At 41.9% G+C, this 16,282-nt stretch overlaps 4 protein-coding genes across 4 annotated transcripts in view; all 4 read left to right on the top strand.

Moving 5' to 3' along the window:
- Nucleotides 1-6,884: 6,884 nt before the first annotated feature.
- Pmar_PMAR004216 (RING finger and CHY zinc finger protein domain-containing protein, putative) lies at nucleotides 6,885-11,142 on the top strand (the record flags this gene model as incomplete). Its single annotated transcript, XM_002768579.1, has 11 exons — nucleotides 6,885-7,022; nucleotides 7,368-7,470; nucleotides 7,950-8,053; nucleotides 8,189-8,255; nucleotides 8,297-8,354; nucleotides 8,679-8,863; nucleotides 8,913-8,982; nucleotides 9,187-9,301; nucleotides 10,653-10,741; nucleotides 10,798-10,932; nucleotides 10,989-11,142. 11 exons carry the CDS (start codon nucleotides 6,885-6,887, stop codon nucleotides 11,140-11,142), a joined length of 1,218 nt encoding a protein of 405 aa, XP_002768625.1.
- A 980-nt stretch (nucleotides 11,143-12,122) lies between these two features.
- Nucleotides 12,123-12,305, top strand: Pmar_PMAR004215 (hypothetical protein; the record flags this gene model as incomplete). Its single annotated transcript, XM_002768578.1, has 1 exon — nucleotides 12,123-12,305. One exon carries the CDS (start codon nucleotides 12,123-12,125, stop codon nucleotides 12,303-12,305), a length of 183 nt encoding a protein of 60 aa, XP_002768624.1.
- A 110-nt stretch (nucleotides 12,306-12,415) lies between these two features.
- Pmar_PMAR004214 (hypothetical protein) lies at nucleotides 12,416-13,848 on the top strand (the record flags this gene model as incomplete). Its single annotated transcript, XM_002768577.1, has 5 exons — nucleotides 12,416-12,530; nucleotides 13,133-13,233; nucleotides 13,276-13,294; nucleotides 13,425-13,483; nucleotides 13,816-13,848. The coding sequence occupies 5 exons, from the start codon at nucleotides 12,416-12,418 to the stop codon at nucleotides 13,846-13,848; spliced, it is 327 nt and encodes a 108-aa protein (XP_002768623.1).
- A 1,672-nt stretch (nucleotides 13,849-15,520) lies between these two features.
- The window catches only part of Pmar_PMAR004213 (hypothetical protein), a gene marked incomplete at both ends in the record, with an annotated part of 1,059 nt that continues 297 nt past the window's right edge, over nucleotides 15,521-16,282 (top strand). Inside the window, 2 exons of the mRNA XM_002768576.1 lie at nucleotides 15,521-15,652; nucleotides 15,703-15,788. Of these exons, the coding sequence (XP_002768622.1) occupies nucleotides 15,521-15,652; nucleotides 15,703-15,788 (218 nt within the window). The remainder of the gene's footprint in view (nucleotides 15,653-15,702; nucleotides 15,789-16,282) is intronic.

Here is a 16,282-nt window from a genome sequence, read left to right as displayed (position 1 = left end):
CCCGTGTTGTGTAAAACGCTAGTGTTGAACGCATAACGCATAACGCAACGCGAAATAGACGATTTCAGAGCTCAAAACGCGAAAAACGCGTTGGCGCTAAACATACCGTCATTCATAACGCGTGGACATAACGCATGAGAGGCAAGTTAATTAAAATTCCACAAGCGCAAACCATCCTGTGGGGCTTATTTCCAGCTCTGTGCACATGGCCTCTGGCTCTCGTGTCCAGAATACCGAAGCGTTTCAAAAAGCAGAACGCTCGCTCTACTATACTCCTCACGCTCGTATTAAAAACGTTCTACGTTACGCTCAGTTAAGTCTCGTGAATCGCGTTGATCACTTTCCATAACGAGTCGTGATGGAAAGTGATCCACGCGTTGTGTTGTGTTTTACGCGTGTAACACTTCGCGTAACGCGGTAAACACGTTATGACGCGTTATCGCGTTAGAGTTTTTCGTGATATTGCGTTTCACGCGTGCGTTTTGACGCGAAGTGTTATCTAAATACAACATATCGCGTTTTTCGCGTAAAACACTTCGCGTAAAACAGTTTTACGCGTAAAACAGGTGAAACTCCCTAATTTCTTTATATCTATGATCTATAGGCTATACCAGTGCTGGCTTCAATCACTGAGGTGGAAGAGGGGCGAGTGGTGCGTCCTCCACCAGCAGAAACATCATCATCGTTGGGTGAAGAGAAGCAAATACTGCATTATTCTCGCATGGTAGGACCACTACTGTTGTTGGTGTTATTGCTGAGGTTTTTTCCTTATGTTAGAAAAGCCAAGCTACTGCGATTCTGGTGCCCACTGAAACTCCGTGCTCTAAAGATTCCCAGCGTGTAGTTGGCTCGTTGGTACAGTGTTGATGGAATATATGTTCGCTTTCTTCAGCTACTGAGCTCAGGAGTTTACATATGAATTCGAGTAGAAGTGATCTCCTAGAATTTTCTCAAAAGTTCCATGGCGCCATTTGCTCGCATTTTGGTGTGTATATTCTCATGTTTAGGTACAGCATACGATGCGACATTTTCATAGGCTACTTTGGGTGCTCGTTGTTGCTACTTTTATCGCTACTCTGGTGAAATGAAGTTCAGAGCTTCCATACGCTACACTGATGTGTCATAGATACATATAGTTTATGAAGCTGTTACGGACACAGATTCCGTCGTGGCGAAATTGAAGATTGTTTCGATGGATTTCCCGCCGTTTTTCGAGCCCATTGCTAGTATGGTGGTCAGTAGGTGCCTCGTGCGGTTGTGTTGAGCTCAGGTTTGTCCCTGAATGATGATTCTTTGTATATGTTATCGTCATATAGACTAATGCATTTACGATGGGGGGAGAGTAGGGACGAACCGGTCATGGATGAGGTAAGTCCTTCCAGTTGAGATTCAACAAGAGTTGTTAAGGAGTGGTTATTTACTTGTGATTGACACAGTAATTATAGAGCATACGCGTGAGGAACTTGTGTAGAATGTTTTTTTCATAAGAAAGTGAATTTCCGTGGGAATTAATGAGACGCTCCATATTGCGATTTGACATATGATGGACCATCATCACTAATATTATTCAAATGGCTGCTACGACGCTTTCAGTGAAGTTCCTATTATAGTAGTTAGGGAACTACTGATATAGTTCCTATTTTGTTAATGGAGTTTCACCGGTGATATGAAAAATATATTTTACGACTACTGCATGTCATCGCGAATATCGCGTTTTCACAGAGTATTACGCTACTTCACGTGAAACGGCTTGTGAAACATCGATAGTTTATGAGAGAACTACTAGTATAGCCTCTATCACTAGTAACGGTTCTTAATGATATACTGCAGATTCATCAACTGGTGAATGAAACAAAAACGTTGTTCGTCCATGACGACAAATTGTATATTGTGCAAAAGGAGACAGCCAAGATACTATCCTTATCGAATACTACGACTGCTTGGGAGGCCCCAATAAGCGACATAACGTCTCTTGTTGTCATCGGTCAACGCGTCTTCATCGCGACTGAGGACAGCAAGCGAATACTGGTTTACGATTCTGTGGAGTTTGAGAGATTAATGTGAGTTGTTTTGGTATGTTATGGTAGACAGTCAAATTTACGAGAAACAAGAGTCTTATCGGTCGCAGAAGCATACACGCCTTATAGTTTACATGGAGTATTTTAATTCACGTTAAAGAGTGTGTGTGCGAGTTTCAACTCCAACGACTGCGACAGCAGGGCTTAGTTAGACTCGCATCGATCGCATTAGCTCGGGAGGAATCAGTTTTAGCCGTGTTGGAATTTTCCCGTCCATCACCCCACAGGGCGAGATAACGTTGAATGTGAGAAACTTCAATAATTTAGAAATTGGTTTTTTAGGTATACTATAACGCACCCGTGTCCAGTAGTGGGACTGGCAGATGCGTCGTTGTCGATTGATACGCCACGGTTGATGGTCCTTCTGGCGTGTGAGAGGTTATTTCTATGGGATGTTAGTACTGGGAATAAAGTGAAGGAATGGAAATTGGATAAACAGTGAGTATTATTAAAAGTGAGAGTGTTGACAGCAGCCAATATCTTCAGCATTTCCAGGTGCATGTTTCTTTTTGTATTTTTTGTTAACATCTTTTCCCAGGGTTTTAATAAAATAACAACCAGATTAATGTTATACTCGATCTATTTGAGATTATTGATTATTTTGAGAAATACGATTAAGTTTCTAAGAGATTTCTCAAGATTAAGTTCGAGAGAATAATTTAATCAAGAACGCGCGCACATGATGTTGCTGTAAAAATTATAACTACATTATCGTAGTTATAAGTACTATACGATAATCTATCTCCTTTTTCTTGAGGAGCATCCCTTTGACAAGCGAGCGATAGCCAGTATAGGGGTATAGCTGCAGGCTCAGTCACTGGCTGAGCCCTGGGATATGAAATCATAGACGGTATGGGACACGGCAGAGAATTCGCCAACTATTAAATAGTCAAATTTAAGAAGTTGTTGTTGTTGATAATGTGTTTCACAGATATACATTCTCATCAGTCGCGTTCTCGCAGAGGGATGGATTTGCTACTATCACTGGTGTGAGAGATTCAAAGCAAATGATGTTTAACCTGCCAATATAATGTGGCGAGTGTTGTCATTCAAGTCGTTGCATGCTTTGATGGATCTGTTCGCAGCTTTCTGGAAAATATAACAGGCTCTTGAGTTTGCAGTAACGTGGGTTGGTGGTAGACCTGTTGGGATTGGATAACACAACAGAGTTGTACTGGTGGAGAAAGGTGAGTGAGAAGACAAGCAACGATGACATAGCTGATCGATAGTAATATTCTCGATCAGCTATGTCATGATATTATAAGTCTTGATAGTTAAATAGTGGTGTTAAATAGTGGATAGTTAAATAATAAATAAATAATTGATATACAGGGAGATCGAAAAAAAAGGGACCCCCCCCTCGGAATTTTCCAGCGCATGTACATATCAGACAGGTTTCATCACCATCTTGAGCAGACACGTTGAGGGACACGTGATAGTCACAATTTCATACACATGAGATGTACACACGATACGTATTGCTGACCGATACCTCGAACACTGGCATTCTGCTCAGACTTAAAAGTTTGGATTCTCAACTGCGAATCTATGCCGAATGAAATATATACAAACGAACACTCTTAATGGAGTTTCACTAGCGATATGAAAAACACATTTCATATCACGAAATTCATAGCATAATTCCCAAAGTATACATGCGGTTGTTGTCGGCTAGCTATAAGCATCCACCCCTGAATGATGACTCCCCTCGAGGCTGTACGCGGTGTCATCCCGAAAGGTCAATAAATGGCCCGAAATGGAATAGGCAGTAAATTTCAAATGGAAAAATGCCATCACCAGGGATCGAACCTCCGCGAGATGGCATCGCGCTCGCCCGGGGAGTTGTGTAACAACTCATTCCACTGTACCAAATCATCCACATGAGCTGCTACCGAAGACAATAGGCTAGTGTGGGATGATCGAAACGAGTTGGGTTCGATCTACATCATGCATTGACGATATCGTGAGTTTGGCCTATGTTACTTTTCAATATAATATTGAAAATTCGCATGCGTTATTCGCTGTATTTTCTCATACCACTCCTTTTCTAACTTCTCCGTTGACTCAAAGTTACGTGCAGTCCATCGGAATCGATAGAAGATCTGGCATGACTCTCTAGTGGACGGTGTAGCAGTGTTAGAGGAATATACCTTTAGTTCCCTCACCTGAGCTCAGGAGTTCCCAAAGCTGACGGTACTATAGTCACTATAGTAATTTATAGTAGAAGTATACAAAACTTAACCAGAATTTCCTCCCAGAATTTTCATATTATTGTCAATATATGTGCATATTTTTCCGCCACACTGATGATCCAGGTCAATACACTTTGTGATCTACAACACAGAACCAAGGATCGCCATATGTATTCACAATCATTGTAGTCTCCATTTTCTTACCGCACACTACTTAGTTTCTTATCGGAAGTATATAGACTCTTCCTCTGCCGCCCAGGTTACAAACCAACAGATGATAGTACGTAGGCTTCTCAATAAACAGTGTTCATAAGATTGTCCTACTCAGCGCAGGGAGACCAGCACTCTCTTATCGGAGGTATATAGACTCGTTCTTGCTCGGCCAGGCGACAAATCGAAAAATGGTTGTTCGTTGGCTGTTTATAGGGTTGGCCCACTCAGTGCATCAGGGAGACCAGCACTTTCTTATCAGAGGTATATAGACTCGTTCTTGCTCGGCCAGGCGACAAATCGAAAAATGGTTGTTCGTTGGCTGTTTATAGGGTTGGCCCACTCAGTGCATCAGGGAGACCAGCACTTTCTTATCAGAGGTATATAGACTCGTTCTTGCTCGGCCAGGCGACAAATCGAAAAATGGTTGTTCGTTGGCTGTTTATAGGGTTGGCCCACTCAGTGCAAGGAGGCCAGCACTTGCTTATCAGGGGTATATAGACATTAGACAGCTTTAGTATTTATATTTATGTGATATAAATCCGTATAAGCATGTTTTCGTCGAAGAAGTAATTTGAATAAAATTGAGGAATTGTTTATCTTCATGAGTACTCATCCTGTATTGATTCTTCTTCTTCCTGTCATGGTGAATGTATCCCAGTTCACGATGATTCGTGAAGTGATGAATATCTCTTTCAGTAAGAGACATGTCACGTATGTTGTACATCCGACTGAAAGGCTTTACTGCATCATCATCATCATTATCGCTATTCCAATAGCACACAAAGTGCCACTATCGGGTTAAGGAATCCCTAAGCTGAGCTTACGATGATGATAGTCTATATGGTCGAGTAAGTTGTTGCCTTGTGGGACATTCCTCTGCTAGTATATTCAGTGTAGTGTTATCTCAATGGGCAAATCACTAACACGATGATCATTGTTTGATAACACGATCATCATCGTTTTCAATTCGGCCTCATATTACATCGTTTAATAAATGAGTGTTGTGCATTCAGCTGGTTTTCAGTTAGTCTTGAATATTCGTCAATTCCAGGTGTATACAGATTGTTGATAAATTAGGGAAATTTTCCAATTTTTATTCGAGAAGTTATCTCAAATTTCGTGATTGTATCCGATTGAAGGGAAAGTAAATTGAGCGATATTGGTAAACCGAGATTCACCATCAGTAATTACTTCACTGTAGTTTTTGTATTATGTTATATGAACGTACTGTTTATGGGTGAATTATTCCGATATATCCTCTTGGATATGGCGTCTTTTCAGAGGGAGCCTGCCCAAGCATTGTTGTAGTGTGTATCACCAGCATGGAATTTGATGAAAGTGTGGTATTACTATCTCGGGATAGCGGAACAAAGGTTTCTTACGATGATAAATTGACATGAAAAATATCTGTCAATATTAGGGATCGTAAAATTTTGGAAGTTTTTCGAGATGGGGAAAATTTTTCGACACTATTTTGGTATTAATATATAAAAAGAGAGGACACCATAGTGGTGTTGATATTTGATGTAGCCTTACAATCCTGAATTCTATCAGCTTGATAGAATTCAGAATTATAAGGCAAGGAACGAGGCAAAGGGAAAGTCAATTATTGCGGGGGATATTTATTTGAAATACTATATTATTTTATTTGATTTTATATACTTTATTTGAAATTGTTTGAAATTACGGTGTCCCAAGGAGAATTTGTTTTTTTTCTAAAAAGCTGTTTGTGCTAGTTGAATATCCCCTAGCATTCAAAAGCTCTTGTGAAGGGCTTCCAGATGGTGTCAGAGTTGTTGGAAAACTCGTCGGCATTCACGAAAAATTCACGCTCGACAGAAAACGACCTTGTAATATATCAGATAGCATTTTGCTGTTATTTTAAAAAGGCTCCTATTTCTTGGGACGCTTTGTATTTATGAATATTAATGGAGTTTCACTCGTGATATGAGAAACATATCTCACAATTCACTTCGCGGAAAACGCATGTAAGCAGTGAATAGGGCGTAAAACACGTGATGTGTTTCACACTATGTGGGTACATTTCACTTCACGGAAAACGCATGTAACAGCGAATAGGGCGTAAAACACGTATGGGGTGATTTGCCTGTCCGTTGTAATTCACGAGGTGTTGACAATTCACTTCATATCTCGTTTTTCGGGTGTATAAGTAGACGAACATTTAATGTTTTTTTGTTAGAAATAGGAAATGCATGTATCAACACAATATATCAGATTTTACTGCTTTCTTTATACTTCTCTCTGAATTTGTATATAAACTTCTATAATATGAAACTTCGAAGTGTTTCATATTATATATAAACATATATAATGTGGGAACCCCTGAGCTCAGCTAAGGAAGGCGATTACATATATTCCTTATATTCAGTATTTAGTGATAATGACAGTCTCAGCAGCTACTACCGCTCCTCAAGCGTCTGGCTCGTCGGCGAATCCTACAGCGAAACCCGTGGTGAAACTGCAGGAGATGGACCCGGCTGTGCTCGAATTTGCGATTTCCAAGGCGGTTTATGCACAGGTCGGAGCGATGATCTGATTTAATTCCGCTTATATAACATAAGTTATGTTTTTCACGAGTTATGGTAGGATGGACGATTTTCAGGTTTTTTAATGTTGAAAATCGTTCGGGAGAGAAAAATTTCAGATGAAAAATTTTGATATGTAGTTTGAAGAAGTGAAGTCGTTGATTGAAAGTTGAATTTGGAAAGGCGACAGATCACAAAATACAAGAGTGTTCTTGACCTTTGTAATTGATAGGATATTTGTTGTCGCGAGTAAAACTGGGTAATTTATTCCGATTGACGGAATAATTCACGCGTTGAAAAACAGCCGATTTCCGGAGATATCCAGTGATAATATTCAGGAGCATTTCATGAAGCAATCGGAGATCGCGCATTTTCTGAAGGCCGAGATGGAGGCGAACAATGCTGGGGAAGGCGGGCATGGAACTTGGCATGTTATCGTTGGTGAGGAATATTGAAGTGGAGAAAATATTTGTGCAACTTTTCCATTGTCAATTAAATTTTTAATTTTTACGTAGTTATCGTATTAGAATTTACGGAGGGAATTGATTACGTTGTACGAGTTGTTTATTTGTTGTATGTTCATGTGTATTAATGGATATATATTTTTCACAGGTCATAACTTCGCAACCTATGTAACCCATGAGAGTAATTGTTATTGTTACTTCTATATTGGGCAGATGGGCGTGACTATATGGAAAACACCATGAATGGTATGGGCATGTTTATGATGATGAGCGAATCTTCGCTGTGCGTTGAGTTGGGGGTATCTTGTGCTCTGTATCTTGGTGAGGGTAACCTTAGATACGCACTAGGAAAGATACGTTTTTTATACATTTCTAAATTGCCGCGACGGAGTTTGCCGACAGCGTTATTGTCGATAGTAGTGGTAGTTTTACTCAGTGTAACAAGCTTGTATATAGCTGAGGTGATAATAACAATGACGGAGGGAAATCGTGCGAGAAATGATGAGGACGCAAGGAGGGGGGAAGGAGGCGAGGCTGTTGATAATAACGATGATGACGATGTAAGTATTTAATAATTCCGCGTGGAAAAATCCGAAGAAATTTTAAATTTTTTTGGATCAATTTTCCCAAATTTTGAACTTTGAAACGGTGGAAAAATCGATGAGCAATTTTGCGATAGGAAAGTTTTTTCTCAGTGGTATGAAGTGGAAGAGGACGGCAATGAGAGCGAATTTAGCGATGCGGAATCAGATAATGAGGATAGTAGGTCAGAAGCGCGCGCCCAGTTGATCGATTATGATCAGATGAGCCGTCTAAAAGCGATAATCTCGCAGTGAATGAACCCGTTGGTGATCATGAGGGGTGCGAGCATTACAGACGACGGTGTAAAATATTGGCGCCCTGCTGTGGGGAGTGGTTTTGGTGTCGGCATTGTCATAATGAGGCTAAGTAAGGAAAAGGGCGAGTGATGATAGGTATAGGACGTTTATAGTAAAGTGGGTGAAAAAAACCGGTCATCTATTTGGCGTGTTCGAGTGAAAATTGGGTTTTCTCATTTTTGTTGGAGATTTTTTTGAGGAAAAATCGAGTAGTAGAATTTCTGAGGGTTTACCTATGGTGGGGATAAGTTGAATTGGAGTGGTATTAATTGATTTATCGATGTGATATTGTTATTTTCGATTTTAGAATGGCAAACGAGCGAGACTATAAGAAAGCGCACGAGTTGGATAGAACGAAGATAGAAGAGATTGAATGTCAGAGTTGCTTTCACCGACAAAAGCCTGCTGGGAATTGCGAGGAGTGTGGTATTCGATTTGCTGAATATTATTGTGAGAAGTGTAGATTTTGGGATGATAAAGGAGTGGAAAAAGGTATGTTCATGACGATAGTAGCGGTGGGCTCAAAACGAATATTCATCAGGAGCTTTCCATTGTGATGGTTGTGGCATTTGCCGGGTAGGCGGCCGAGATAACTATAAGCATTGCTATGGGTGAGTTCACTCTCGAGAGGGCATGCGGTGTTTGGTATTGATCGTGTTGTTATGGAATAGAGAAAAATGAATGGTGAATATCTCTTTTCATGTGCGCATGTACTGATATTGGAAATAGATCGTTTTGTCCCTAATCGACGGTATATTGGGGTTGCTTTCGTCTCATCAATGATGAGTCATCATCATCATCATTGTTGTTGTTAGATGTGCAGCGTGCTATCCCCCGGAAGTGTTCGAGAATCATCATTGTCTATCGGCCGAGACTATGAAGAATGTGTGCCCAGTGTGTCAAGCCAGCCTATTTGAATCTACTATACCGGTGAGTTCTCAATCGGCTCACTAGGAGTGAGTGCATAGACGTGATATAAAACCTACGAGGAACTTTCTTTCTGACTTGTACAGAAGGACTGTCCGAGTTTCTTTCCTGTTACGTCTGATTCATTACGAGTTTGATCCGAGATCAGTAGACCGAATCTCGATCTCAAGCCCACTGTGTTTCACAGTCTGTGTAACGAGAAAACATTTGTAATGCCTCGGCATTGACGATTACGTGATAGCTGTCGTTAGTAAGGGTGACCAAATTAATCAAAGAGGGAATGGTTGAGCAATAATAATGAAGAGAGTGAAGGGAGATCTATTGTTGATAAGAAGTAGGTAACAAAGGTGGTCGTGGTACCACCGTGGTACTGGTGTTAAGTTAACACTGTCAACAGTGAAGTCCATGATGGATCTTGTTGTGGATCATCCATCATCAACACGGCGCGTTGAGGATGGCGTATTGAACACGCTGGCAATAACGGTGCTCTTATTCATAGATAACTGTAAACTACACTGTCGGCGTAGCATCATCGTCTAGTTTTGGAAAGAGGAGAGAGAGACGAAGCAGACCTTGCCTAAGCTGAGCTCTTGCTTTTGGCTCGCGAAAGATTCCACTCTGTAGCATGAACTACGTTGAGGGTGCAAATCATTTGCACTGCAAATGACTTGAGGGTGCAAATGACACTACATGAGATGAATCTAGCATTCTTCGCTTTTCTCACAAGGTATGTCATACCAGTGCTTCTCAAACGTCCTCTCCGACAATCTAATTCAAGCAACAGCTAAAGCCGCTGTGCGACAGAGCCCGAAGCCCCCTGTCGGACTGATCTCGATTTGTTAACTGGCGAACTTCAACCCCTGCCGCCTCTGCCGCCGCCCTCACCGCCTACGGAGGAAGCTGATATGATACAGACGGGACCGAGCCCGATAGAGACTCAAGGATCATATTGGCACGATCATCATGAGATCGAAATTCCCGGGAGTATCGAAGAAAAACCTTAATAGTCTGAACTCCTCTATGAGAGGTTGCTCATCTGAACATGATAGGTCGTATTCTACGAATAATTATGACAAGCCGTAACGGCGTCAATGCTCAGCATGAGGGCCCTGTTTCTCCTAGACTCGAAAGTTGATAGTCTTGCGTTTTTGCAGCAGCGCTTGTGCGGTGGATGCTGAGGGATCAGTTTCGCCGACTGATTCAGTTGCACTCAGTAGTCGTGCCTTACCTCGACCGATAGAATCAGTGATTGCACTGCAGTTCGAAACGGTCGAGTGCAGTGCCACCACTGCGTCTGGGTCGACGTGACGGCCTAGCATTTTCAGCTGGCGAATAGAATTTCTTGTGATCTCAGGCGGTGGTACTTCGATGCGGCCATGGTATTCATTCGACATGTCTGAGAGAGCTGCAGAGGAATGCTCCAACAATCATTCAAGCGATGAGGTGAGCGGGTAGATGTGGCGGAGTTGTGGTATGGATAGCACGCATGCGTTGGTCAGGTGCCCGCTGTGTAACAGGTCGACACAGGAGGACATGACTCCTATATGGAATGCAATTGATCAGGAGATCGCCCGAGTTAGAATGCCGAAAGAGTATCGAACAACATTTGTGAAGATACACTGCAACGATTGCGAGTAAGGACTTCCATGGGGAAGGTCTCTGGTTCGATCCCGGCATCGTACATTTTCAGATCAATAACTGAGAAAGTACCCTTTCATATAGTAGGGATGAAGTGTGGACATTGTGGTGGGTTTAACACTCAAGAAGAAGACCGATTCATTGACGAAGCTCCGGAAGATGATGACCATGATGAGGAGAATGAACAAAACGAAGAACAGCACTAAGGCTATTTACTCAACGTGATGACTTCCTGTGGACGTTCCTATTTCTCACATAACTTAGTGTTGGTGTTGATCATTAGCCGGGCGGGGAGAAGGGGAGCTGCGCGCCTTTACTTAGTAGAATGTCTCAGGGAGTTGTTAGTTAGATAGAGAAAAAATCGATAGAGTAAAGATGAGGAGGAAAGTAGTTTTGGTATACTAGGTTGAAATATGACTGTTTATAACCCTGTTAATCCGACTGTTCACTGCCAGCAATGAACAATCGTATCAAATCAAGATCCAGCTACGTTATAAAAACAACCACACCTGAGATAGAGTGAATCCAGTCCACGTACAACTCGTGATTCGCTTGTTGTGGAGGAAACTTGTTGCCAATACAGTTTTGGTAGTGGCAGCAACCACTGTCAATTTTATTAAAATCATACTTCGCTGAGCTCGCCCAATGAGAGTCGCATAGTGCTATCTGTTCGTAGTCGGTAGTCGTCAAGACTTTATATCAATTATTATACATAATCTAAAGCGTGTATTATCTCTTACAATTTCATCACTATTCCTATCAAGGGGACGTTGCATGCTAAGATTTATCAATGAGTAAGATTTGTTATTGAGCGTCCCGTGTATTTGCCACAATGGGAAAGTACGTAGTTTATGCGGGAGGAAATAAGTTCGCATGCTTCTACTTTAGCAGGAGGGCTTGGGGATACGTGATGCGAAGAAAATCGACCTGAAATTTCGGGGATATGACGGTTTCAGCGTCAATCTCCTCAGTGTTGTTATTTTTGCCGATGATGTTTATTCATCATCTGCTTTTCGCGATTCAGGTTTGTAGGCTTGGCATTGTACTCTGTGTTGGACCCCGAGGTAGATATTGTGGTGGTGTCCCTATTATAGTCTCTATCACTCTCGTATTCCATGAAAAAACTTTCGACTTGAAAGCGAGGTATTTTCTACGTAGAAGATCTGCTGAAGGACTCCCCTACAAAATGGTCAGAACTAACGAGACCTATATTCAAGTTGATATCGACGATCCTAATTTCCAGAGAGTGTTCGCCGAACTCAATCCTCCTTTCCCCGCGATGGAGATCAAATATTTGGACCACGTTAACGATGAGATCACGGCTCACACGAGGAAGGGTCGCCTGACTCTGTCCAAGGAAAAGTGCTAGGCTTGAGAGCATCTGATGTTCATCTTGGTGTCATGTCTTCACTTGCTCAGTGTTGGTGTCAAAACCGCAGTTGTTGCGTGGCACAATAGTGGGAAGTGTTGCTTCCTAGTATGACGATTTTCCCATGGAACCATGGTAAGGGTAACGCCAGCGGTTATCAGGCTACGACTATCAAGGCTACAACAGGATGGATACAAGGCGATGATGATAAGAAGATCAAATGTGGTGAGTATAAGTATGAATATATGTTCGCTTTCCTCAGCTCAGCTCAGCAGTTTACCTACTCATTTTAGGAGTTTGCGCACGATTTTGGGCATAAATATTGGAAAACCAACAAGAAATTCCCAAAATTTCCACAGGAATTTTATATTGGCATCAGCATATGTTGGTGAGTATTTTGCACACTGGTGAGTATCGTTGGCGATGTTTACGGCAAGTGGAAGCGGAACCTCTTTCACACGCTCCCGAGAATATTCGAAAATATTCCTGCTTTGTTGCTGTGTGACTTTATGGTTCGATTTAATGGTTTCTACCGTCGGACCACACAGCTGAGAAAATGTTAGTTCTAAGCTAAAACAGAAGTCGAAGTGGCCGATGGCACTTCTTCGCTCGTCGTCCTTACCATTGATATATTATCCAGTTTTAGTTATGACATCTTCTCCTCGTGCACCGTCTAGGTATTGACATCAGTCCACATACGAAGTGTGTCGTCGCTAGTGTAGAGAATACTCATCTCTTTCCCTGTCGCTGCCTTTTTATTCTTTTTTATTTTCCTCTTCCGTCCATCCCTATACGGATCGTGTCTGGTTGTCATCGTACTCGCTCAGGTGCAAAGTCTACCATAGGCATCCCTTCTAGTGTGCAAGGTGTGGTGGAGGAGGCTCGTAGGAGTATCACTGGACAGGCTCTCGAACGACGACAACACAATGTGAGATCGATTTGTGATCCTATACATCACTTTATCATTCAGGCAGTTCGGCTGAAGGGGGGTGTGCCGTCGCATCGAGCCGCAAGAGAATCTTCAGTGGAGCGCACAAGACAACATTTACTAGACAAAACGTTGCCAGCGGAGTAAGCCGATAAGAAGTCCTCTTACTCTGTTGAGAATTTCCGGTTTAGTGTACGAGGCGTTGGCAGCTGTATGCTGGGGAGCACGCACTATTGGAGACGCCGGCCAGGTGAGATTAGAAAGAATGTGTGCCGTGGTGGTTACTTGTCATTGATTGTAACATATCGCATGCAGTATTAGTTGAAAATATGGGAGTTTCACGACCCGTTTTACGTTTATTCGCGATAATATGCAGTAGTCGTGAAATATATTTCTCACTGGTGTTTTTCATATCGCTAGGGTGGTGAAACTCCATTATTAATCAATTCATTGAAATTATCAGAAAATGTGGGAGAGGCGACGACAGACGGTAAACATAATACAGCTCTTTACTGCGTTGTTTACAAATATAGCTCCAAGAAAGTCGATCGAGGGTGAATGTTTATGGAAAGAATTTCTCAGATACGACCATTGGAACTACACGAGTTCGTATGAGGATCCATCCTACTATCAATAGAAGTGCTAGTTACTCTTTTGGACGAGCTGATCGGTTTCTATTGGAGACCACTGATGCGGAGGTAAGCTTTTATCAGGATTTTCTTTACGGCGATCTCATGTTAGAATGCGAGTCTACGATACCGCAATAGGGCAGTGCCTTCACCAGCAGAATATTTCCCAAGTTTTCCGACCAGCAGGGATGAGGCCTTCGGTCCACAGACGAGGTTTCAATGGCGAGACTCATTAGGTTAGTCATTTGTTGATATAGGGCGAGTACACTGGTCAGGTAGTGGCACTAATGCTAATGTGGTTGATCTTACCAAGGCCCCTTCCAGTGCTAAGTTCAGCATACCGCGAACGAGGAGGTGAGGGGGGGGGGGAGGGGGCGTTGTAACAATTTGTGGGGAAGGAGTGGTATGAGAGTAGAAAAAATAATTAATTTATTGTTTTTCTGTTTGTTTGATTCATCAATTTATTGACTTATTTATTTATTGATTTTTTATTTTCCTATTTTTTAATTTTTTGACTTTTTGTTTTTTTGTTTAAAATTAAGCGGAGCGAAGGGATGATAGTTGATCTGAATGGTAGAGAAAATCTTCTATGCGAATGCTGCAGTTCTTCCTTCTCTCCTTGAAGCTTTCTAGTTCATTAATCGCTACAACACAAAACAAGTGGAATTAATGTAACCAATAGAAGGGATATTGGAATTTCACCACCCTATTGATATGAAAAACACCAGTGAAAGACATATTTTACGACTACTACAGGCCGCGAATATCGCGTTTTTCACCGAGTTTTACGACGCCACTTCACGTAAAACGGGTAGTTGTGAAACTCTACTAAAATAGCCACAGGGGAGCATCAATTCCTTTTGCCATCCATGCACCGTTCAGTTGCATCTCACTCGTCGTCATTGTAGGTTCCTAAACGACCCGCGAGTATCTTCCGGACGGTATGCTATCAAGACTGATGTTGGCAGCCTTTCCCCTGGGCCTATATACATGCATTATACGACATTTGGTTGATGACCTATGATTACGATGTTGTTCCTTCCTACTTTTTCATATTGTGTTTTTTTGCTATTTTCACTCTTGGAATGAGCAACGTTGGCTGTGTAAGTAGACTCTATAGTGGTTGTATATGTGGCAAAATTCGATTACCAATACGGTCCGTGTCACTGTTATAACACAGTCGTTGGAGTGATATGAAAACAGTAGTGAATGAAAATATATTTCACGGCTACTGCATATCACCGCGAATATCGAGTATTATGCCACGTCGCGTAAAACGGGTTGTGAAACTCCATTAATGGCTGTTTTGTAGCACCGGTGGCGTTCCTTTTTATCTTGCTGAATATGGCATGTTGTGAAAATTCGAGCACTGGATGTAGGGATGTTCGCAGAATTAAACACGATGTAAAACTGCGAGAATAAATAGTGAGGATGAACTCAACTGATTTATATTATATCGCGTTGATCATCGTTGTATTGGAGTTTCACCTGTTTTACGTGAAGTGGCGTTACACTCTATGTGGAAAACGCGATATGAAGTGAATTGGAAATACTCGGCCGTTTGCACCGGACGAATTACCTCACTTCACATTTCACGTGTTTTACGCGTTATTCACTTCTCACATGCGTTTTTCACCAGTGTTTTACCCCTTGTTATAATGCCGTGGGTGAACCGACCAGATGGGCATCGTATTTACTATAGGAAGGTTGACCCTGATAGAGAACATCCTCGAGGGAACATAGTCTTGATAATGGGATTAGCAATGCCACATGTGTGGTGGACGCCTCAGGTGAGGAGGAGGAGGTCCCGGGTTCGATCCCTGGCGAGTGCATTTTTCAGACCGCCTTTCTCTCTTCGATAGGCTTTAGACTTCTCCTTATCGACAACCGTGGTGTGGGGTTCAGCAGCCTGGAGTCGTTCTCTATGTGAGTATTTTTTGTGTTGTTGTTGATTTTGCGTGATATTAATGGAGTTTCACAACTACCCGTTTTACGTGAAGCGGCGTGAAACTCGGTGAAAAACGCGATATTCGCGGCCTGTAGTAGTCGTGAAATATGTTTTTCACTGGTGTTCTTCATATCACTAGGGTGGTGAAACTCATTTATAGGATACTTATTATGTGATTAATAATGATAGTAATAAACTTACTTCGTTGTACTAACTACTTAAATGTAATATTCAACATTTAGTTTCTCATAAGTGGCGTAGTACTCGGTGAAAAACGACGATATTCGCGGTGATATGCAGTAGTCGTGGATTATATTTCCCACTAGTGTTTTTCATATCACTAGGGTGGTAAGACTCCACAGACTCCTTCTAAACTCGTCATATGATTTGCTCGTTTTACGGTATGTATATATTATCATCATCAAAAACCACTATCCATCTTGTCAGGCGTCCCCACTCTATATCGTCTATG

Source organism: Perkinsus marinus (genome assembly GCF_000006405.1).
Source record: "Perkinsus marinus ATCC 50983 genomic scaffold scf_1104296967842, whole genome shotgun sequence".
Taxonomy (NCBI): Eukaryota; Perkinsozoa; order Perkinsida; family Perkinsidae; genus Perkinsus; species Perkinsus marinus.
Note: the sequence above shows the minus strand (reverse complement) of the source record. Positions and strands in the feature narration are given on the sequence as shown.